General features: G+C 38.0%; 1 protein-coding gene across 2 annotated transcripts in view; it reads right to left on the bottom strand.

Moving 5' to 3' along the window:
• Positions 1–22920, bottom strand: part of PPA2 (inorganic pyrophosphatase 2) — a 96261-nt gene that overhangs the window by 42776 nt on the left and 30565 nt on the right. Inside the window, exons 6-7 of one of the 2 annotated variants that reach the window (XM_030313327.1) lie at positions 20716–20802; positions 9100–9226 (exon numbers count right to left, since the gene is read on the bottom strand). In XM_030313327.1, coding sequence (XP_030169187.1) covers positions 9100–9226; positions 20716–20802 — 214 coding nt within the window. The remainder of the gene's footprint in view (positions 1–9099; positions 9227–20715; positions 20803–22920) is intronic. The other variant, XM_030313328.1, reaches the window with a different exon arrangement.

Here is a 22920-nt window from a genome sequence, read left to right as displayed (position 1 = left end):
AGATGTGGAATGGACACATAATAAAATGTTTAAATGTTGCTTAATTTATGATTAAATATTGTTAATTTTCAAAGATGTAGAGAGAGAACAGCAACAAACTTGATTATCTGTTAGCTAATATTTATTTAATCATATGGGTCCAAATATACATTTTTATCTTACTGCAATAAAATCACAAGTTGTTATAATAGGTATTTCATCTAATCTAGAAATTAAGAAATTGATTCCTTTATTTGTTTGTAAGGTCTCCTCTCTCCTGCCAAAGGTCAATTTTTAATCTGGAACATATAAAATAAGCCACATGCTTACAATACTTAGGCTCTTACTGAACTACACGGTAGGTACCTTGAGAAGATAAATTATTATAATAGAAGACTATTAAATATCATAATCAAATCATATTAACTGTTTGTTTGTTTTTTTTTAATTTCTTCATAAATTTAGGAAGCTTTCCACCCCTGCAATTACGGAGCATCTCTCAGTTCTCATCCCCTCTAATGCCCCACTTTAGTAGGTGGTAATGAAAACACAAACAACACACCAGGCTAAATAATGAAGAAAAAAAAGTAAAATTAAGAATGACTTCTGTCAGGGGCACCTGAGTGGCTCAGTTGGTTCAGCATCCAACTCTTGGTTTTGGATCAGGTCATGATCTCTAGTTCGTGGGTTCAAGCACCACATTGGGCTCCATGCTGACCATGTGGAGCCTACTTGGGATTCTCTATGTCCCTTCCCCCCACTTCTCTTTCTCTCTAATAAATAAATAAAACTTTAAAAAAAAAAAAAAAGAATGATTTCTGTCAATTAACATTTGCTCCAGCAGCAGGACAACAAAATCTGTCTTTTGTCTGAAATAGTTGAGAGAACAGCTGGATCATGTTTGAGAGATACAACAAGTGTAAATAAAAACTTGAGCTTAAATTAAAAATAATTAATAATTATTATGACTCTGCCACATAGAGTCATCTAGTATTCCATGATTTATAATTTAAAAAATTTCTACTATGATTTCTTCAGCCTTTGTGCCTGTATCTATTTTTTTCTTGGGTCACTATAAAAAGAAGAGAGAAAAAATTCAATACAGATACATAGAATATATCACAATAAGGTGAAGGCAAAAGGAATTAAGAATAAAACATTTCAAACTCTTAAAACTATAGAATTTAAAGGCCTGGGGCAGGAAGATGGCGGCGTAGGAGGACGCTGGGCTCACCGCGCGTCCTGCTGATCACTTAGATTCCACCTACACCTGCCTAAATAACCCAGAAAACCGCCAGAGGATTAGCAGAACGGAGTCACCGGACCCAAGTGCAGACGAGAGGCCCACGGAAGAGGGTAGGAAGGGCGGCGAGGCGGTGCGCGCTCCACGGACTGGCGGGAGGGAGCCGGGGCGGAGGGGCGGCTCGCCAGCCAATCAGAGCCCTCGAGTCTGGCTTGCAAAAGCGGAGGGGCCTGACGGACTGTGTTCCGACAGCAAGCGCGACTTAGCGTCTGGGAGGTCATAAGTTAACAGCTCTGCTCGGAAAGCGGGAAGGCTGGAGGACAAAGGGAGGGTGAGCTGCGGAGCCACCGGACGACAGAGCTCAGTTTGGCGGGGAACAAAGGCGCTCGCCAGCGCCATCTCCCCCGCCCATCCCCCGGCCAAAATCCCAAAGGGAACCGGTTCTGGCCAGGGAAATTGCTCGCTCCGCGCAAACACCCAACTCTGTGCTTCTGCGGAGCCAAACCTCGGCAGCGGATCTGACTCCCTCCGGCTGCCACAGGGCCCCTCCTGAAGTGGATCACCTAAGGAGAAGCGAGCTAAGCCTGCCCCCCCTCCCGCCGTGCACCTTGCCTTCCCACCCCAGCCAATACGCCAGATCCCCAGCATCACAAGCCTGGCAGTGTGCAAGTAGCCCAGACGGGCCACGCCACCCCACAGTGAATCCCACCCCTAGGAGAGGGGAAGAGAAGGCACACACCAGTCTGACTGTGGCCCCAGCGGTGGGCTGGGGGCAGACATCAGGACTGACTGCGGCCCCGCCCACCAACTCCAGTTATACACCACAGCACAGGGGAAGTGACCTGCAGGTCCTCACCACACCAGGGACTATCCAAAATGACCAAGCGGAAGAATTCCCCTCAGAAGAATCTCCAGGAAATAACAACAGCTAATGAGCTGATCAAAAAGGATTTAAATAATATAACAGAAAGTGAATTTAGAATAATAGTCATAAAATTAATCGCTGGGCTGGAAAACAGTATACAGGACAGCAGAGAATCTCTTGCTACAGAGATCAAGGGACTAAGGAACAGTCACGAGGAGCTGAAAAACGCTTTAAAGGAAATGCAAAACAAAATGCAAACCACCACAGCTCGGATGGAAGAGGCAGAGGAGAGAATAGGTGAACTAGAAGATAAAGTTATGGAAAAAGAGGAAGCTGAGAAAAAGAGAGATAAAAAATCCAGGAGTATGAGGGGAAAATTAGAGAACTAAGTGATACACTAAAAAGAAATAATATACGCATAATTGGTATTCCAGAGGAGGAAGAGAGAGGGAAAGGTGCTGAAGGGGTACTTGAAGAAATAATAGCTGAGAACTTCCCTGAACTGGGGAAGGAAAAAGGCATTGAAATCCAAGAGGCACAGAGAACTCCCTTCAGACGTAACTTGAATCGATCTTCTGCACGACATATCATAGTGAAACTGGCAAAATACAAGGATAAAGAGAAAATTCTGAAAGCAGCAAGGGGTAAACGTGCCCTCACATATAAAGGGAGACCTATAAGACTCGTGACGGATCTCTCTTTTGAAACTTGGCAGGCCAGAAAGAATTGGCACGAGATTTTCAGGGTGCTAGACAGAAAAAATATGCAGCCGAGAATCCTTTATCCAGCAAGTCTGTCATTTAGAATAGAAGGAGAGATAAAGGTCTTCCCAAACAAACAAAAACTGAAGGAGTTTGTCACCACTAAACCAGCCCTACAAGAGATCCTAAGGGGGACCCTGTGAGACAAAGTACCAGAGACATCACTACAAGCATAAAACATACAGACATCACAATGACTCTAAACCCGTATCTTTCTATAATAACACTGAATGTAAACGGATTAAATGTGCCAACCAAAAGACATAGGGTATCAGAATGGATAAAAAAACAAGACCCATCTATTTGCTGTCTACAAGAGACTCATTTTAGACCTGAGGACACCTTTAGATTCAGAGTGAGGGGATGGAGAACTATTTATCATGCTACTGGAAGCCAAAAGAAAGCTGGAGTAGCCATACTTATATCAGACAAACTAGACTTTAAATTAAAGGCTGTAACAAGAGATGAAGAAGGACATTATATAATAGTTACAGGGTCTATCCATCAGGAAGAGCTAACAATTATAAATGTCTATGCGCCGAATACCGGAGCCCCCAAGTATATAAAACAATTACTCATAAACAGAAGCAACCTTATTGATAAGAATGTGGTAATTGCAGGGGACTTTAACACCCCACTTACAGAAATGGATAGATCATCTAGACACACAGTCAATAAAGAAACAAGGGCCCTGAATGAGACATTGGATCAGATGGACTTGATAGATATATTTAGAACTCTGCATCCCAAAGCAACAGAATATACTTTCTTCTCGAGTGCACATGGAACATTCTCCAAGATAGATCATATACTGGGTCACAAAACAGCCCTTCATAAGTTTAAAGAATTGAAATTATACCATGCATACTTTCAGACCACAATGCTATGAAGCTTGAAATCAACCACAGGAAAAAGTCTGGAAAACCTCCAAAAGCGTGGAGGTTAAAGAACACCCTACTAACGAATGAGTGGGTCAACCAGGCAATTAGAGAAGAAATCAAAAAATATATGGAAACAAACGAAAATGAAAATACAACAATCCAAACGCTTTGGGACGCAGCAAAGGCAGTCCTGAGAGGAAAATACATCGCAATCCAGGCCTATCTCAAGAAACAAGAAAAATCCCAAATACAAAATCTAACAGCACACCTAAAGGAAATAGAAGCAGAACAGCAAAGGCAGCCTAAACCCAGCAGAAGAAGAGAAATCATAAAGATCAGAGCAGAAATAAACAATATAGAATCTAAAAAAACTGTAGAGCAGATCAACGAAACCAAGAGTAGGTTTTTTGAAAAAATAAAGAAAATTGACAAACCTCTAGCCAGGCTTCTCAAAAAGAAAAGGGAGATGACCCAAATAGATAAAATCATGAATGAAAATGGAATTATTACAACCAATCCCTCAGAGATACAAACAATTATCAGGGAATACTATGAAAAATTATATGCCAACAAATTGGACAACCTGGAAGAAATGGACACATTCCTGAACACCCACACTCTTCCAAAACTCAATCAGGAGGAAATAGAAAGCTTGAACAGACCCATAACCAGAGAAGAAATTGAATCGGTTATCAAAAATCTCCCAACAAATAAGAGTCCAGGACCAGATGGCTTCCCAGGGGAGTTCTACCAGACATTTAAAGCAGAGATAATACCTATCCTTCTCAAGCTATTCCAAGAAATAGAAAGGGAAGGAAAACTTCCAGACTCATTCTATGAAGCCAGTATTACTTTGATTCCTAAACCAGACAGAGACCCAGTAAAAAAAGAGAACTACAGGCCAATATCCCTGATGAATATGGATGCAAAAATTCTGAATGAGATACTAGCAAATCGAATTCAACAGCATATAAAAAGAATTATTCATCATGATCAAGTGGGATTCATTCCTGGGATGCAGGGCTGGTTCAACATTCGCAAATCAATCAACGTGATACATCACATTAACAAAAAAAAACAGAAGAACCATATGATCCTGTCAATCGATGCAGAAAAGGCCTTTGACAAAATCTAGCACCCTTTCTTAATAAAAACCCTTGAGAAAGTCGGGATAGAAGGAACATACTTAAAGATCATAAAAGCCATTTATGAAAAGCCCACAGCTAACATCATCCTCAACGGGGAAAAACTGAGAGCTTTTTCCCTGAGATCAGGAACACGACAGGGATGCCCACTCTCACCGCTGTTGTTTAACTTAGTGCTGGAAGTTCTAGCATCAGCAATCAGACAACAAAAGGAAATCAAAGGCATCAAAATTGGCAAAGATGAAGTCAAGCTTTCGCTTTTTGCAGATGACATGATATTATACATGGAAAATCCGATAGACTCCACCAAAAGTCTACTAGAACTGATACATGAATTCAGCAAAGTTGCAGGATACAAAATCAATGTACAGAAATCAGTTGCATTCTTATACACTAACAATGAAGCAACAGAAAGACAAATAAAGAAAATGATCCCATTCACAATTGCACCAAGAAGCATAAAATACCTAGGAATAAATCTAACCAAAGATGTAAAGGATCTGTATGCTGAAAACTATAGAAAGCTTATGAAGGTAATTGAAGAAGACTTAAAGAAATGGAAAGACATTCCCTGCTCATGGATTGGAAAAATAAATATTGTCAAAATGTCAATACTACCCAAAGCTATCTACACATTCAATGCAATCCCAATCAAAATTGCACCAGCATTCTTCTCGAAATTAGAACAAGCAATCCTAAAATTCATATGGAACCACAAAAGGCCCCGAATAGCCAAAGGAATTTTGAAGAAGAAGACCAAAGCAGGAGGCATCACAATCCCAGACTTTAGCCTCTACTACAAAGCTGTCATCATCAAGACAGCATGGTATTGGCACAAAAACAGACACACAGACCAATGGAATAGAATAGAAACCCCAGAACTAGACCCACAAACGTATGGCCAACTCATCTTTGACAAAGCAGGAAAGAACATCCAATGGAAAAAAGACAGCCTCTTTAACAAATGGTGCTGGGAGAACTGGACAGCAACATGCAGAAGGTTGAAACTAGACCACTTTCTCACACCACTTACAAAAATAAACTCAAAATGGATAAAGGACCTAAATGTGAGACAGGAAACCATCAAAACCTTAGAGGAGAAAGCAGGAAAAGATCTCTCTGACCTCAGCCGTAGCAATCTCTTACTCGACACATCCCCAAAGGCAAGGGAATTAAAAGCAAACGTGAATTACTGGGACCTTATGAAGATTAAAAGCTTCTGCACAGCAAAGGAAACAACCAACAAAACTAAAAGGCAACCAACGGAATGGGAAAAGATATTTGCAAATGACATATCGGACAAAGGGCTAGTATCTAAAATCTATAAAGAGCTCACCAAACTCCACACCCGAAAAACAAATAACCCAGTGAAGAAATGGGCAGAAAACATGAATAGACACTTCTCTAAAGAAGACATCCAGATGGCCAACAGGCACATGAAAAGATGTTCAGCGTCGCTCCTTATCAGGGAAATACAAATCAAAACCACACTCAGGTATCACCTCACGCCAGTCAGAGTGGCCAAAATGAACAAATCAGGAGACTATAGATGCTGGAGAGGATGTGGAGAAACGGGAACCCTCTTGCACTGTTGGTGGGAATGCAAATTGGTGCAGCCGCTCTGGAAAGCAGTGTGGAGGTTCCTCAGAAAATTAAAAATAGACCTACCCTATGACCCAGCAATAGCACTGCTAGGAATTTATCCAAGGGATACAGGAGTACTGATGCATAGGGGCACTTGTACCTCAATGTTCATAGCAGCACTCTCAACAATAGCCAAATTATGGAAAGAGCCTAAATGTCCATCAACTGATGAATGGATAAAGAAATTATGGTATATATACACAATGGAGTACTATGTGGCAATGAGAAAAAATGAAATATGGCCCTTTGTAGCAACGTGGATGGAACTGGAGAGTGTAATGCTAAGTGAAATAAGCCATACAGAGAAAGACAGATACCATATGGTTTCACTCTTATGTGGATCCTGAGAAACTTAACAGGAACCCATGGGGGAGGGGAAGGAAAAAAAAAAAAAAAAAAGAGGTTAGAGTGGGAGACAGCCAAAGCATAAGAGACTGTTAAAAACTGAGAACAAACTGAGGGTTGATGGGGGGTGGGAGGGAGGGGAGGGTGGGTGATGGGTATTGAGGAGGGCACCTTTTGGGATGAGCACTGGGTGTTGTATGGAAACCAATTTGTCAATAAATTTCATAAAAAAAAAAAAAAAAAACTATAGAATAACTTACTCTACAAAATCTACATTTATGATTACTTAAGGTACTACCCAGATTGAACAATAGGCAAATATCCTTAAAGTAAATAATATCCATTTCCCCCCATATTCCTTACTCATTCAGAAAATAAATACAAAACACAATGTCAGCACATCATTTCAGAGCAAAATATGTCAATAGTACTCAACAAGTTCTTGTAATTATTCTGGTCTGATGTCACCTCAACCTAAATAAGCTTCAGTATTCCTTCTGGTGTGTCTTTTTGTACAAACATACACAAAAAGAATTTAGAAGATGCCAAAGTGCAAAGTCATCTCCATTCAGGAAACAAATAGAATTAAAGTAAGGAAAGAGAACTTTTCATTCTAACCCTTAGCAAACTCAAGAGAAACATGAGGTAGTTATTAGCCTTATGTAATCTTGTTTCAATAATACTGCTAGTTACAAAAACCACGAATTACTACAATCAAGTATTAACTGCTTAGTACAATATTATAGACAGTGGACTTTATAATCAGACAGAAATGAGTTCAAATCATAGTTCTACTATGTAATGGATGTGCAAACTTGAGCCAATTATTTAAATCCTTAGAGCACCTTTTAAATTAAGAATAATAATATGTACTAGAACAGGTACAAGTGCTTGGCATATGATGAGAGTTCACAAAGTTAAATCACATCTGGAACAGAACTGGGCTAAAGAATAGTTTATTCCACCTAACACATAGTTTCATTCAGGCACTCAGCCTCTCCAGTGTAGAGGGGGCATCCCTTAGCAGAGTTTCATAACTTCAGTGTGTCATATCACCAATCAGTTAGTTACGTGATTTGTTTTGACTGGCTGTTGCACCATTATTTTATCAGTTCTCATTTGAGGAGCAGTTAATGCATTAAAGAATGTTTAACAGTGTATTTTGCTTCTCTTACATACATATATATGAGAAATATACTAAAGAAACCCAGGATAAAATAAAAGACAGACAAGAAATATATATGGTTATGAACTAAAGCCTCATATTTTAATTGTAGTTTTATGTTTTAGTTTTGCCCCTGAGGTTATTTGTACTTCACCTTATCAGATCCTTTCCTTTCTCAATTACACTCAAGAATGGCATAAAATCTCTAGCTGTTCCATGTGCAAGAAAAGGTTTTAAATGCACATAAAATAAGAGAGGTTAACACTTAAGTGTTAATGAGTTCCCATCCATTCAGAAATGGCATATTTTCTAACTGAGGCCTAGAAGAAACCAGGAACGCGAAAAGAATGAAACTGAAAGAAAAAAGGCTAGAAAAATAGGGGGGGAAAATAGAGAATAATAACAGTGGCCATGTATTCAACACTTGATATGACAGCCAGATGCTTTAAGTGAATCATCTCTTACTGTGGACAAGCTCACAAGCCGATATAATTATCTCCCTTAATGGGTGACCAAACTGAAATTCACAAATGTTAGATGATCTACCCAAAATCACTCAGAAAGTAGCACAGCCAGAACTCAAACTGAGGTGTGTGTGACTCCAAAGAAAGTCCCACTCTTTATCATACCAAGCTATTTCTAGAACTTAAATTTCTAGGACATCAAAATTTTGTCAAAGGACAGTTATCTTTCCCTCCACTTTTGCAACACAGGACAAAAACTAGATACAGAAACAGCGTATGTCCTTGATGAACATGCCTTCCTTAGTTTTCTACTTACTCAGATGAACAAGAGAAATTTAAGCAAAAAAAAGGAAGGAAGGAGGGAGGGAACCTACAGACTGTATTTTCTTAGTCTGAGGTACCACCTGTCTATCTAGCCTTTTCTCTTTCTTGTTCTTCCTAGCAATATGACACAACTCAGATACAATCATAATAGATTATAATATGTGGATGAAGAGAATAAAAAAATCAAATATACATATTCTGTTTTACATGAGCCCCCCTTTAGATGCTAAGAATTCGAATGACATACTGATTTACTTCTGTTTCTGGAAAGTTATAGACTTACCATGAAACTTTGAGGCTTCAGGGTCATTCACATTGATAGCAATTATTTTCCAGTCTGTTTCACCCTGGTCAATAAGAGCCAAAATTCCAAGGATCTTCACACGAATAACCTCTCCACAAGAAAGAACCTTTAAAGAGAAAAGAAATTCAGCATTTTCAAGGCTTTGGAGAAATTTACTCATCTATCAGAAAATACATATGAAAGGTTAAAAGCATTACAGAATGAAATTTAATAAAGCTTTAATAATTAAAGATAATGTAAAAATAGTCTATAAAGCCTATTATGATATCCCTTTTAAAATTAAGTATCTTGATTCCTTTTTAGAAACTAAAGTTATTTATAGATCTTGAAATTTAATGTACGAGGCCTAGAAACTCCTACTAAACAGAAAATAAACCCATGCATATCATTACATAGTATAAACCTGGATTTTGCTGCTTGGGGATAAAATAGAGAGCTGAGAATCCTCTTAAAATGCTGTTTTGCAAACCACATTTATCAGTTACAAGTGAAAAGTAAATTTTTAACATATTAGAATACAGCCTTAAGACAATGAATGACACTGGAAGAATTAATATGTTAAAAATACAGATAAAACAGGTTCATAAAATGCCTTAACAAGATTTTAAAGGAAACCAAGAAATTGCATGATGTTGAAGCAGATGTTCCATGCATTAAAGAAAGTTATTTCAGTGGTTCCTTCAAAGTTGCCAATGCCAAGTTTATATGCATGCATCCTTCCTATATCCTGTTGGCCCTACAGAATTTCACTGCAAGCTAAAATTTGAACACATGCTTCAGAACAAATTCCTTCACGATTCAAAATGCAGCTTTACATTTGGAAAGCAAGGGACGCAAAAGAAAGTCACTTTTGTGTCTTGAAATTTGAGAAGGAAAAAAACCCAGATCTGAAACCATAAAGTCAAATAAGTCCTTTCAGAACATTCGCAAAATGAATCTAAAATCTTAATATAAATCTACAGGAATTTATAATTAGTTACAACCTAATTACACACAACAGATTAGCACGATTTTATAAAGTAAACTGAAATCTCACTTGTAGGGCAATATGCACAATTATATTAACCAGACTCTCATATGTCTAAGCTCTATTAAGTACTCATCACTATGTTAAACACTATGTATCTAACAAAATCCCTGTTCTCAAAGGTTTCCGATCTTGCTGGGGAGACTTACACACCTCATGCCAGGAGATCTTTATAAAACAAAAATGTTCAAATTTGAAGTTATCACATAATTACTAGTGTAAGGCTGGCCACACTGGTTAGCTCAGTTATAAATGAGATTATTGATTCTCAACCAGAGGTAATTTTGCCCTCTCGAGACTATCTGACATTGTCTGGAGACAATTTTCGTTGTCAAAAACAGGGAGGTATTACTAGCATCTAATGGGAAGAAGCCAGGGATACTGAACAGGACAGTCCACTGTAACAGAATTATCCATCCAAAATGTCAATGGTGCCAATAGAGGACCCTGCAGAAGCCGTTGGTGGCAGGGGGAATTCCGAGGAATCATATAGTTTTAAAAAGCACCTTGTAGGGGAGGAGTCAAGATGGTGGAGGAGTAGGGATACCAGAATTTCCCTCATCCCTCAAAGGCAGTAGTATTGAGGTCAGAATACTTGGAATTCCAGGAACCCAGGCTACAAACTGACAGAGGCATGTCCAGGGGTATACGGAGACAGCTTGGTGGGACAGAGCCATATAGTTTCTGATTTGATTTTTGGTCAATTCTTAATTATATATATATATTCTTTTTCTTTTTTTCTCTGTTCTGGTTGTTTGTTTAATCAGGCATTTTTACTCTGTTCTTTTTACACCTTTTCTGTATCTCCTTCTTCTTTATTTTCCTCTTTCTCTTTGTGGATTAAACCCTATAGTTTGATTCTCTGCCTGGTTTTTTCCTCCACTCCTATCATCTCTCTCTGTTTGGGATATGGTTTCTCTTCCCCCCATCCTTCTCATTTCGAAGTTTATTTCAACAAACCAATCAAAGCACACCTGGTGGATGATCCAATCCACCACTACAAGGAGTGAGACAAAGCAGCCAAGACACAGGAACAGAGTGCACGTAACACACTCCAAAAACCCCTTCTGAACTGCCAGGCCCTGAACAGTGTATGACCCCTTTTTAATACAGTAGTACTCACAGGTACAGGACACATAACAAGCTATTAAAACATGTAAAGGACAGAAAACTAGCTAAAATGACAAAATGTAAGAATTCTCAAAACAAATTCCAGGAAGAACTGACAGCCAGAGAATTGCTCAAAACAGATACAATATATCTGATCAAGAATTTATAATAATAGTCGTAAAACTAACAGCTGGGCGTGAAAAAAGTACAAGAGACAGCAGAGAATCTACTGCTGCAGGGATCAAGGACCTAAGAAATAGTCACGATTAATTAAGAAATGCTGTAAATGAGGTGCGAAATAAACTAGACACAGGGACAGCAAGGATGGGACAAGCAGAGGAAAGAATAGGTGAAATAGAAGATAAAATTATGGAAAATGGGGAAGCTGACAAAAGGAAAGGAAGGAAATTACTAGACCACGAGAAGAGAATTAGAGACCTAAGAGATTCAATGCAATGAAATAATATCCATATTATAGGAGTTCCAGAAGAAGAAGAAGAAGAAAGAGAAAGGGACAGAAGGTTTATTTGAACAAATTATAGCTGATGGGGCGCCTGGGTGGCTCGGTCGATTAAGCGTCTGACTTTAACTCAGGTCACGATCTCGCGGTCCGTGAGTTCGAGCCCTGCGTTGGGCTCTGGGCTGATGGCTCAGAGCCCGGAGCCTGCTTCTGATTCTGTGTCTCCCTCTCTCTCTGCCCCTCCCCCATTCATGCTCTGTCTCTCTCTGTCTCAAAAATAAATAAACGTTAAAAAATAAAAAAAACAAAAATGAACAAATTATAGCTGAGAACTTCCCTAATCTGGGGAAGGAAACAGGCATCTAAGTCCAGGAGGCACAGAGAACTCCCTTTAAAAACAATAAAAACAGGTCAACACCATGACATATCATAGTGAAACTGGCAAAACAAGGATAAAGAGAGAATTCTGAAAGCAGTTAAGGACAAATGAGCCTTAACCTACAAGCGTAGACACATAAGGGTAGTAAGCAGATCTGTCCAATGAAACTTGACAGGCCAGAAAGGAAAGGCAGGGAATGTTCAATGAGCTGAACAGGAAAAATAAGCAGCCAAGAATCCTTCATCCAGGGGCACCTGGGTGGCTCACTCGGTTAAGCATCTGACCTCAGCTTAGGTCATGATCTCACAGCTCATGGTTCAAGCCCCGCATCGGGCTCTGTGTTGACAGCTCAGAGCCTGGAGCTTGCTTCGGACTCTGTGTCTCCCTCTCTCTCTCTCTGCTCTTCCCCACTCACACACTGTCTCATTCTCCCTCAAAAATAAATAAAAACATTTTTAAAAATGTTTAAAAAAAGAATCCTTTATCAAGCAAGGCTGTCATTCAGAATAGAAGGAGAGATAAAGGCTTTCCCATACAAATAAAAACTAAAGGAGTTCATGACCACTAAGCCAGCCCTGAAAGTGATCCGAAGGGTGCTCTGCGAGTGGAAAGCAGCAAAGCAACAAAGACTACAAAGCAGCAGAAACATAATCACAAGCATGAAACCTACAAATAGAATAATGACACTAAATCCATATCTTTCAATAATCACTCTGAATGTAAATGGACTAAATACTAAATCAAAAGACATAGGGTATCAGAATGGATAAAAAAACCAAGATCCATCTATATGCTGCCTATAAAAGACTCATTTTAGACCTGAGGACACCTGCAGATTGAAAGTGAAGGGATGGAAAACCATCTATCATGTTACGGGATGTCAAAAGAAAGCCAGAGTAGCCATACTTATATTAGACAAACTAGATTTCAAAACAAAGACTGTAACAAGAGATGAAGAATTATATTAATTATATTTAATTATATATTAAATATATAATTATATTATATCATAATTAAGGTGTCTATCCATAAAGAAGAGGATCAATTATAAATGTTTATGCCCCCAATGTGAAAGCACCCAAATATAGGAATCCACTAATCACAAACATAAATAAATTTACAGATAACAATACTGTGATTATTGGGGACTATTTACTATATTTGCTCTATTTACGTCAATGGATAGATCATCCAGGCAGAAAATGTTAAAAAACAATGGCTCTGAATGACACACTGGAACAGATAGACTTAGTAGATATATTCAGATCTTTTCATCCAAAAGCAGCAGAATACACATTCTTCTCAAGTGCACATGGAACATTCTCCAAAACAGCTCACATACTGGGTCACAGAACAGCCCTCAACAAATATAAAAGGACTGAGATCATACTATGCATATTTTCCAATCACAATGCTATGAAACTTGAAATCAACAAAACACAAAATTTGGAAAGCCTCCAAATACACAGAGGTTAAAGAGCATCCTACTAAATAATGAATGGGTCAACCAGGAATTTAAGAACTTAAAAAATATATGGAAGCAAATGAAAATGAAAACACAACAGTCCAAACCCTTTGGGATGCAGCAAAAGAGGTCCTAAGAGGAAAATACATCGCAATCCAGGCCCATCTCAAGAAGCAAGAAAAATCCCCAATACAGAATCTAACCTCACACCTAAAGGAACTAGAAACAGAGCAGCAAAGAAACCCCAAAGCCAGCAGAAGAAGAGAAATAATGATTACAGCAGAAATAAACAACACAGAATCCAAAAAAACAGTACAACACATCAATGAATCTAAAAGCTGGTTTTCTAAAAGAATAAACAAAACTGATAAACCCCTGGCCAGACTTCTCAAAAAGAAAAGAGAGAGGACCCAAACAGATAAACTCACAAATGAAAGAGGAGAGATCACAACCAATACCACAGAAAAACAAACAATTATTAGAGAATACTATGAAAAATTATATGCCAACAAACTGGACAATCTGGAAGAAATGGACAAACTCCTAGATACCCACACACTACCACAACTTAAATGGGAAGAAACAGAAAACTTGAACAGACCCATAACCGGTGAAGAAATCGAATCCATTATCAAAAATTTCCCAACAAAATAAGGGTCCTGCACCAGATGGCTTTCCAGGGGAATTCTACCAGACATTTAAAGCAGAGTTAAGTTCTCGCAAGCTGTTCCAAAAATAGAAACAGAAGGAACACTTCCAGACTCATTCTACGAAGCCAGCATTACCCTGATTCCCAAACTGCACAAAGACCCCACTAAAAAGGAGAATTACAGGCCAATATCTCTGATGAACATGAATATGAAAATTCTCAACAAGATACTAGAAAATCAAATTCAACACTATATTAAAAGAATTATTCACTATGATCAAGTGGGATTCATTCCTGGGCTGCATGGCTGGTTCAATATTCACAAATCAATCAATGTGATACATCACATTAACAGAAGAAAGGATAAGAACCATATGATCCTGTCAACAGATGCAGAAAAGCATTTGACAAAATACAGCATCCTTTCTTAATAAAACCCTCAAGAAATTTGAGATAGAAGGAACATACCTTACTACCATAAAAGTCATATATGAAAAGGCCCACAGCGAATATCATCCTCAATGGGGAAAAACTGAGAGCTTTCCCTCTGAGATCAGGAACACAACAGGGATATCCACTCTCACCACTGTTGTTTAACATAGTGTTGGAAGTTCTAGCATCAGCAATCAGACAACAAAATGAAATAAAAGGCATCCAAACTGGCAAAGAAGTCAAACTTTCACTTTTCATAGATGACATAATACCCTATATGGAAAACCCAAAAGGCTCCACCAAAAACTGCTAGAACTGATACCTGAATTCAGCAAAGTCACATATACAATTGCACAAAGAACCATAAAATACTTAGGAATAAACCTAACCAAAGAGATAAAAGATCTGCACGCTGAAAACTAGAGACAGCTTAGTGAAGAAATTGAAGACGACACAAAGAAATGGAAAAGCATTCCATGCTCATGGACTAGAATAACAAATACTGTTAAAATGTCGATACCACCCAAAGCAATCTATACATTCAATGCAATCCCAATCAGAATAGCACCAGCATTCTTCTCAGAGCTAAAACAAACAATCCTAAAATTTGTATGGAACCAAAAAGACCACATGAATAGCTAAAGTAATGTTGAAAAACAAAACCAAAGCTGGAGGCATCACAATCCAAGACTTTAGCCTCTACTACAAAGCTGTAATCATCAAGACAGTGTGGTATCAAGACAGACACATAGAGCAACGTAATAGAATAGAGAACCCAGAATTGGACCCATAAATGTATGGATAACTAATCTTCGACAAAGTAGGAAAGAGTATCCAATGGAAAAAAGACAGTCTCTTTAGTAAATGGTGCTGAGATAGCTGGACAGCAACATGCAGAAGAATGAACCTAAACCACTTTCTTACGCCATACACAAAAACAAACTCAAAATGGATGAAAGACCTAAATGTGAGACAGGAAATCATCAAAATCCTGGAAGAGAAAAAAGGCAACAACCTCTTTGACTTCACCTGCAGCAACTTCTTACTTGACATGTCTCCAAAGGCAAAGGAAATAAAAGCAAAACAAACTATTAGGACCTCATCAAGATAAAAAGCTTCCACACTGCAAAGGAAAAAATCAACAAAACTAAAAGGTAACCAATGGAATAGGAAAAGATATTTACAAATGATGTATCAGATAAAGGGTTAGTATCCAAAATCTATAAAGAATTTACCAAACTCAACACCGGAAAAACCAATAATCTAGTAAAGAAATGGGCAGAAGACCTGAATAGACGCTTTTCCAAAGAAGACATCCAGATGGCCAACAGACACATGAAAAAATGCTCAACATCACTCATCATCAGGGAAATACAAATCAAAACCACACTGAGATACCACCCCACACAGGTCAGAATAGTTAAAAGTAACAACTCAGGAAACAACAGATGTTGGCGAGGATGTGGAGAAATGGGAACCCTCTTGCATTGTTGGTGGGAATGGAAACTGGTACAGCCACTTTGGAAAAGTGTGGATGTTCCTCAAAAAATAAAAAATAGAATTACCCTACGACCCAGTAACAGCACTACTTTGAATTTACCCAAAGGATACAGGAATGCTGATTCATAGGGACACATGTACCCCAAATGTTTATAGCAGCGCTATCAACAATAGTCAAATTATGGAAAGAGCCCAAATGTCCATCGACTGATGAATGGATAATGAAGATGTGGTTTTATATATACAATGGAATACTACTCGGCAATGAGAAAGAATGAAATCTTGCCATTCACAACAATGTGGATGGAACTGGAGGGTATTATGTTAAGTGAAATAAGTCAATCAGAGAAAAGACAGATAGCATATGTTTTCACTCTTATGTGGGATTTGAGAAACTTAACAGAAAACCATGGGGGAAGGGAAGGGGAAAAAATAATTTCAAACAGAGAGGAAGGCAAACCATAAATGACTCTTAAATACAGAGAACAAACTGAGGGTTGATGGGGGGTGTGTAAGGGGGAAGGGGAAAATGGGTGATGGACATTGAGAAGGGCACTTGTTGGGATGAGCACTGGGTGTTGTATATAAATGATGAATCACAGGAATCTACCCCCAAAACCAAGAGCACAGTGTATACACTGTACGTTAGCTAACTTGGCAATAAATTCTCTTAGAAAGAAAGAAAGAAAGAAAGAAAGAAAGAAAGAAAGAAAGAAAGAAAGAAAGAAAGGAGGAAAGAAAGAAAGAAAGAAAGAAAGAAAGAAAGAAAGAAAGAAAGAAAGAAAGAAAGAAAATAAGCTTGATTGATTAGGAAAAAAATTTAAAGATAGCACATTGTAAACTGTTTTATTTTTATTCACAAAAATTAATCTACTTTGAAATTTCATATAATGTAAGAGCAGATCTGAGATGTTTCTGATTACACCAGCAAACAGGAAACATGTCTTGGGATTATCAAGTTTCATCAGAATGATACATGCTCTCTAATCTCATAAGCAACAGAAAGGGATTGGACAAACCACTGCCTTGCTATAATACCTTTAAAGACTAGAAAGGAAACTGTCAATCAAACCAAAAACTGAGAATAAGATATTTAAGAACAAATGGTAAAACTCTTATGAATCCTCCATAACTCAATTCATTCTAAATCAATTCAACAAATTTATGCAGTAGTGTTAGACACCAAATGAATAATACATGATCTCTCAAGGAACTGCAACAGCCTTAAAATTTTCTGTATCCTGTGGCTCTAACTCTATTATCAACTTCCAGGACTCTGCTCCCTTCCCTTTTGTCCATTTACAGTGTGGTGTTCAAAGATGCTTTCCACCATGATGTTCCTTACAGATGATTTAAGGACTCTTTGCATACCCAGACACCAAAGAAAGGAGCACCATACCAACATAGACTTAGTCTTCATTTTTTGTAAGTGTTTATTTATTTATTTTGAGAGAGGGAGAAACAGCATGGGTGGGGAGGGGCAGAAAGAAAGGGATAGAGAGAATTCTAAGCAGGCTGCATGCTGTCAGTGCTGTCAGTGCAGAGCCTGATGCAGGGTTTGAACTCACAACCATGAGATCAGGACCTGAGCCAAAATCAAGAGTCAGATGTTTAACTGACTGAGCCACCCAGATGCCCCAAGACCTATTCTTTAGATGGTGATTAACACTTACTTCATATTTACTATTGTTTCAGGTCTCATTAACTAAAGGAATACACTGCACTGGCTGTAAGATAAAACCTATTTTCCCAGTTCCATTATAAAACTATCAGTCTACCCTTCCAAGGAAATCAATGGCTCCAGAAGAGCCTGTTACTAATTCTTGCAGTTCTTGTAGTTCATTCTTGAAAAATGAGTTGAGATTCTCAAACAATGTAGGTGTGCCACAAAGCTTTTAGGAAGAATCAGATGGGAATTATCATCAACCTTTCTAGCTCTTATGGAAAGATTTCAAAACACAGGATTTTTAAGTCATAAATACTATGAAGCTGAATTCCTTCTCCATCATTCGTAAAGGTGTTTGGCAAATTACTTCACATAATGTTTTAGGACTTGGTTTCTCAACAGTGAAATGGAGATCCTATCACTTATTCCTTGAAGTAAAGAGCAAGAGATATAACACATTCATGAACTAGAATGTAAGAGTCTTCTACAGATAATATTTTTTTCTCTCTGGGCTCTACCTGTATTTATCAGCTCATACTTGTCAACTGCTAACTTCTCAAGGGCCTGGTATGAGCAGGATATAACAGTGGTCTACCACAAAAGTTCTGATTCCAAATTTGAAGGAGGTAAAACTTCAGCTGGACCCAATCAATACAAGAAAACCATGGCAAGTAAAACGGCTTAAAGCCTGTTATCCTGTGTTTCTACTGTAGTATAATGAATTATGACAAACCTAAAGGTTTAAAACAGTTTAAATTTATTATCTCACAGTATTCATGAGTTAGAAGTCCAAGCACAACATGGCTAGATTCTCTGCTTACTGCCTGACAAAGGCGAAATCAAGGTGCTGCACAGGCTGAGCACCGATCTGAAGGTTCAAAAACTGAATCCACATAAAGTTGGTTCCTTGTAGTTGTACAAATGAGGACCCCATTAACTTGTTGGATGTCAACTAGGGACCACTCACTGCAACTAGAAGCCAACTGCATTCTTTTTCATGTGCCCCCTTCTCCATGTTCAAACCAGCAATGGCACATCAGTACTTCTCACACTTTGAACCTCTGAGTTCTTCTCCCACCAGTAAGAGAAAGCTCCTTACTTTTAAGGGCTCATTTAATTACACTGGGTCTGCACGGGAAATCCAGGATAATCCTACTTGAAAGTAAACTGTGCTATATAAAATAATATTATCAAGGGAGTGCTATATTACCATATTCACAGATTCTAGGGATTAGGGCAGACAGCTTTGAGAGGCCAGTCTAAAAACCCTGCCCCCCATATCCAGTTGTCCCAAAAGAAATGAAAAAAGGAAAAGCTATATTCAGGAAAGCCTTTAACTTTATTAACTGTATAACAGAAAATAAACTGGAAAAAACGTCTAACAAAATCAAAATGTTTATATGTTTATCCCAAGAGGAAGAAAACATGGAAAAGATAAAAAACAAAATGAATTATTGGGACAGCAGGATTGTGAGGGAAGGTTCATGCTTGATTTCATTTCCATTAACATAACTACAATTTTCTTGAACAATAAATATTACCAAAGGAACAAAAAGTTCTAAATGTTGAAGGAATTTGGGTCAAAGATAAAAACAAAACCAGGGAAAAACAAAGATTCTGTTCCCTTGGAAGGAAAATAAAGGTAGATCCAATTAAAGGAAAAGAGCTGGACAAAGGCATGACCCTCAGGCCAACCAATACCTAAGAATTAAGGAGCTTGAAAAAGAAATCAAGAAGAAAACAGAATTAGAGCACAACCAAGATATTATGACACAAAGTCCAGTGAGGAGGCTGTTTCAAGAAGAAAGACAAAGTTAACAGTATAAAATGCTAAGGGAAATTCAAGATAGACAAAACCTATGAAACAGGCCTACTAGATTTGGGTTAAAGAAAGTTAGCAGGGACCTTTGTGAGAGTAGTTTCACAGAAATAATGGGGGATGGAAACAATTCTGAAGCAGGCTAAAGATTAAGTGGAAAGTAGCGATGAAGATGAGTGTTGAAAACTCTTTTTGTGAGTCTTCATGTGAGGGGGAAGAAGCCAATAAAGAAAGAGAAGTTGTGAATACAGAACAGAGAAGGGATAAGAAAACTGTCACTCAAGAGGCAGGAAGGGGCAGGATCTAGAGCACAGGTAGAAGCCCAGGTCTCACATAAGAAAGACAGTTCTCACAGTAAGAGAAGAAAGGGAAGAAATAATGTGTGTGGACCCAGGTAGTTTGGCTGTCTAAGAAGGGTAAGGGAGCTCTTATCTGCTGGTTTCTAGGGGCTCTACAAAATTTAAAGACAAAATGTTCTGCCTTTAGGTGAGAACGAAGTGCAAGCCGTTGAATGTCTGCAGAGAACAACAAATATTAGCAAGAAATGCAATAGAAGAATAGACCCAAAACACACAGAATTCTAGAAGTAGCAGCAACCTATGAAACTGTAGGTTTTATTCTCCTTCAGTAGGTCTTGGCAACCTGGAAGCAGACACAAAAACAAGAGTACCAGCTGGCTTTACTCAGTATTACATTTCCTGTCTGGATAATGGTAAGGAAACTAAAGACAAGACTCAGCAAACATTTTCTGTAAAAACTCAGATAGTCGTTATTTTTAGACTTTGTGGATGGCACGATCTCTGCTACCACTCCCCAACTTTGGTGCAAAAGCAGCCACACACAATACGTAAGTGAATGGGCATAATGTGTTACTAATAAAAACAGGTGGTGCCCTATATTTGACTTGCCATGGCTGCAGTTGACCAACCCCTAGTGTAAGAGAAAGAAATAAAGATACAAAAAGGGACTCGTATCAGAGGGATCAATAGGCTAGAACTTAGAAGAGCTGACGAACTAAAGAGAACTGAAATTCTACAGCATGAATAAACTAGAACATATATTAGAACAGCATTGTCTAGAAAACAAACCTTTGAGCCTATTTCACAAACATCAATAGGGTCATTATCTCCACAGCAGTCTGTACTATTATCCTTTCGACAGGGATCTTCCCAAGTCTAAAAAAAAAGGGAGAAGTGAGGCAAAAATATAGGTTAATACTCACTAAAATGTATCTCAATTTTTCCACATGATCAAAGTTTTGCAGTCGTAATCCAAAGGAAACATTTTCAGAAACTACACAAGCTCCATGCCAACATGCCAGTAAAACCTTAAACATCATAATAATTAAGACAAATTTACAGTATTTCCTCCCTCCTGCCTCTCATTTTTCTGTGTAATCACATCTGAAAATACAAACATACTCTTCTTCCAAGTTGAGTCAGCATGTAAATTCATGCTCACTTTTCAAGTTTCAGTTCAGAGATTTCCACTGTCTATGCCATTTCCACTGGCTGCCTAAACTGTTGCTTCCATCATTCACTGCTTCCTTTGACATGGTAACAGCACTGAGTCTAGCTTTCCGTGTTTGAAAATACACTTCCTATTCTTTAAATGACTTCTACTAGGAAAAAAACAAAAAACAAAAAAACAGCTTTGCCTTCATAAAGAACAAGATAGTATCTACACCAAATAAAAGAAAAATCTATTTTTGTCTCATTTCATTTCAGTTAAAAAAAATCCTCTATTTTGCCATCAAATCTCAAGACCTTGACAAAAAATTGTCAACTCTATAGTTTACTTAAAAGATATACCTTGTTGGTTACAAAATATACACATGGGCATTTTTATAAATGCACACCACTAACAGAAATGTTACCAAATTTAAGTATCTCCTAGGCACAATCGTTCCCAAAAAGCCTCATAATTACCTAATTCTAAATGGAAATGTGGAAGCTCCCCAAAATTATTTTCCTCAGATTTACATTACAAGATACGCAGAGACTGTGTTACCTCAGGACTGTTATCTAGAGGTAATTTCAGATTATCCAAGCTTGGTTCTTCTAATTTTATAAAGATAATTTTAAAAATATACCCTTATTTATAGCTAAACCCTAGATAAACTCCAATATTTTCCTTCTGGTGCTAATTATATTTAGGAATAAAATGAACCCACCCTTACCAAAAAAAAAAAAAAAAAAAAAATCAGTAAACCAAGATGTCACTACCCCAAATACTAATATTACTAGCAAAATATAAGAAGAACTGACATAAACACATTGGTTCTAGGTGAGAGGCACTTTCTGCATGATACACACAACCACCCCCCCCCCCCACACATGTTAACTTCATTTTACAGATAAGTAAACTGAAGCATAAAGAACTTAAGTTTCCCAAGCTCACATTTTCTAAATGGTGGCAATGGGATGAGACTCAAGGTATTAATTATTAGGCTATGATGCCCAAGTTTCAATGGCAACTGATCAGCAATTACTTTCAGATAAAACCTTATTCTATTTCATGGTTCTCTTCTTTTAAATACCTGTTCTTACTCTCAGAATCTCCCAAGTAGAAATTCATTCACACAGTCAATATTTACTGAGTACCTACTCTGGGCCAGGAGTTAGGAACAGAGATGAATAGGACACAGTCAATACCCTGAAGAATGTCATGTTAATAAATGGTACAGCATTTGTCATAAATGCTATAAAATTAATCTTAATGTGCTGGAGAAACCAAGATGGGACTGAACTATAACTGAAATCAGAAAAGCCAGAAGCAGAAGCAGAAAAATATCTGAAAGGTTCTTCCTTCCTAATGCAGGAATCCTCTCTTGAACCTCCTTTAACTTCACTTTCACTCTCAGGCAACAAATGTGATAAGCTAAAGTCACTCTGACCTAGATTCTAGTCCTACTTCAGTCACAAACTACCTTGGCCAGAACATCCAGACCTGTTTCCTCACCTATTAAAAAAATGGCTAGAGACAATTGCTAGATACATCTCAGTCCTGAGTTCTATGATTGTTAGTTTAGTGGTCATTCATAATCTACATGAATACTACCAGTGAATAGGAAGTTCACAAATTCATGAGATAACTTAGCTCATTTTGATCAGCTTTAATTTTAAGAAATTCTCTCCGTGAACTGAGACAAAAATAGTCGTCACATAAGTTTGTACTCTATATGGTTTTAGTAAGTCTTTCCATTTGTTAATTGGTTGGTCTATATTCCTCTCAGAACTCAACTTTCCATATTATCTATCAATTGATTCCTCCTGTTGAGGAAATAAGTACGT

This window comes from Lynx canadensis, chromosome B1 (assembly GCF_007474595.2).
Source record: "Lynx canadensis isolate LIC74 chromosome B1, mLynCan4.pri.v2, whole genome shotgun sequence".
NCBI classification, from domain to species: domain Eukaryota; kingdom Metazoa; phylum Chordata; class Mammalia; order Carnivora; family Felidae; genus Lynx; species Lynx canadensis.
Note: the sequence above shows the minus strand (reverse complement) of the source record. Positions and strands in the feature narration are given on the sequence as shown.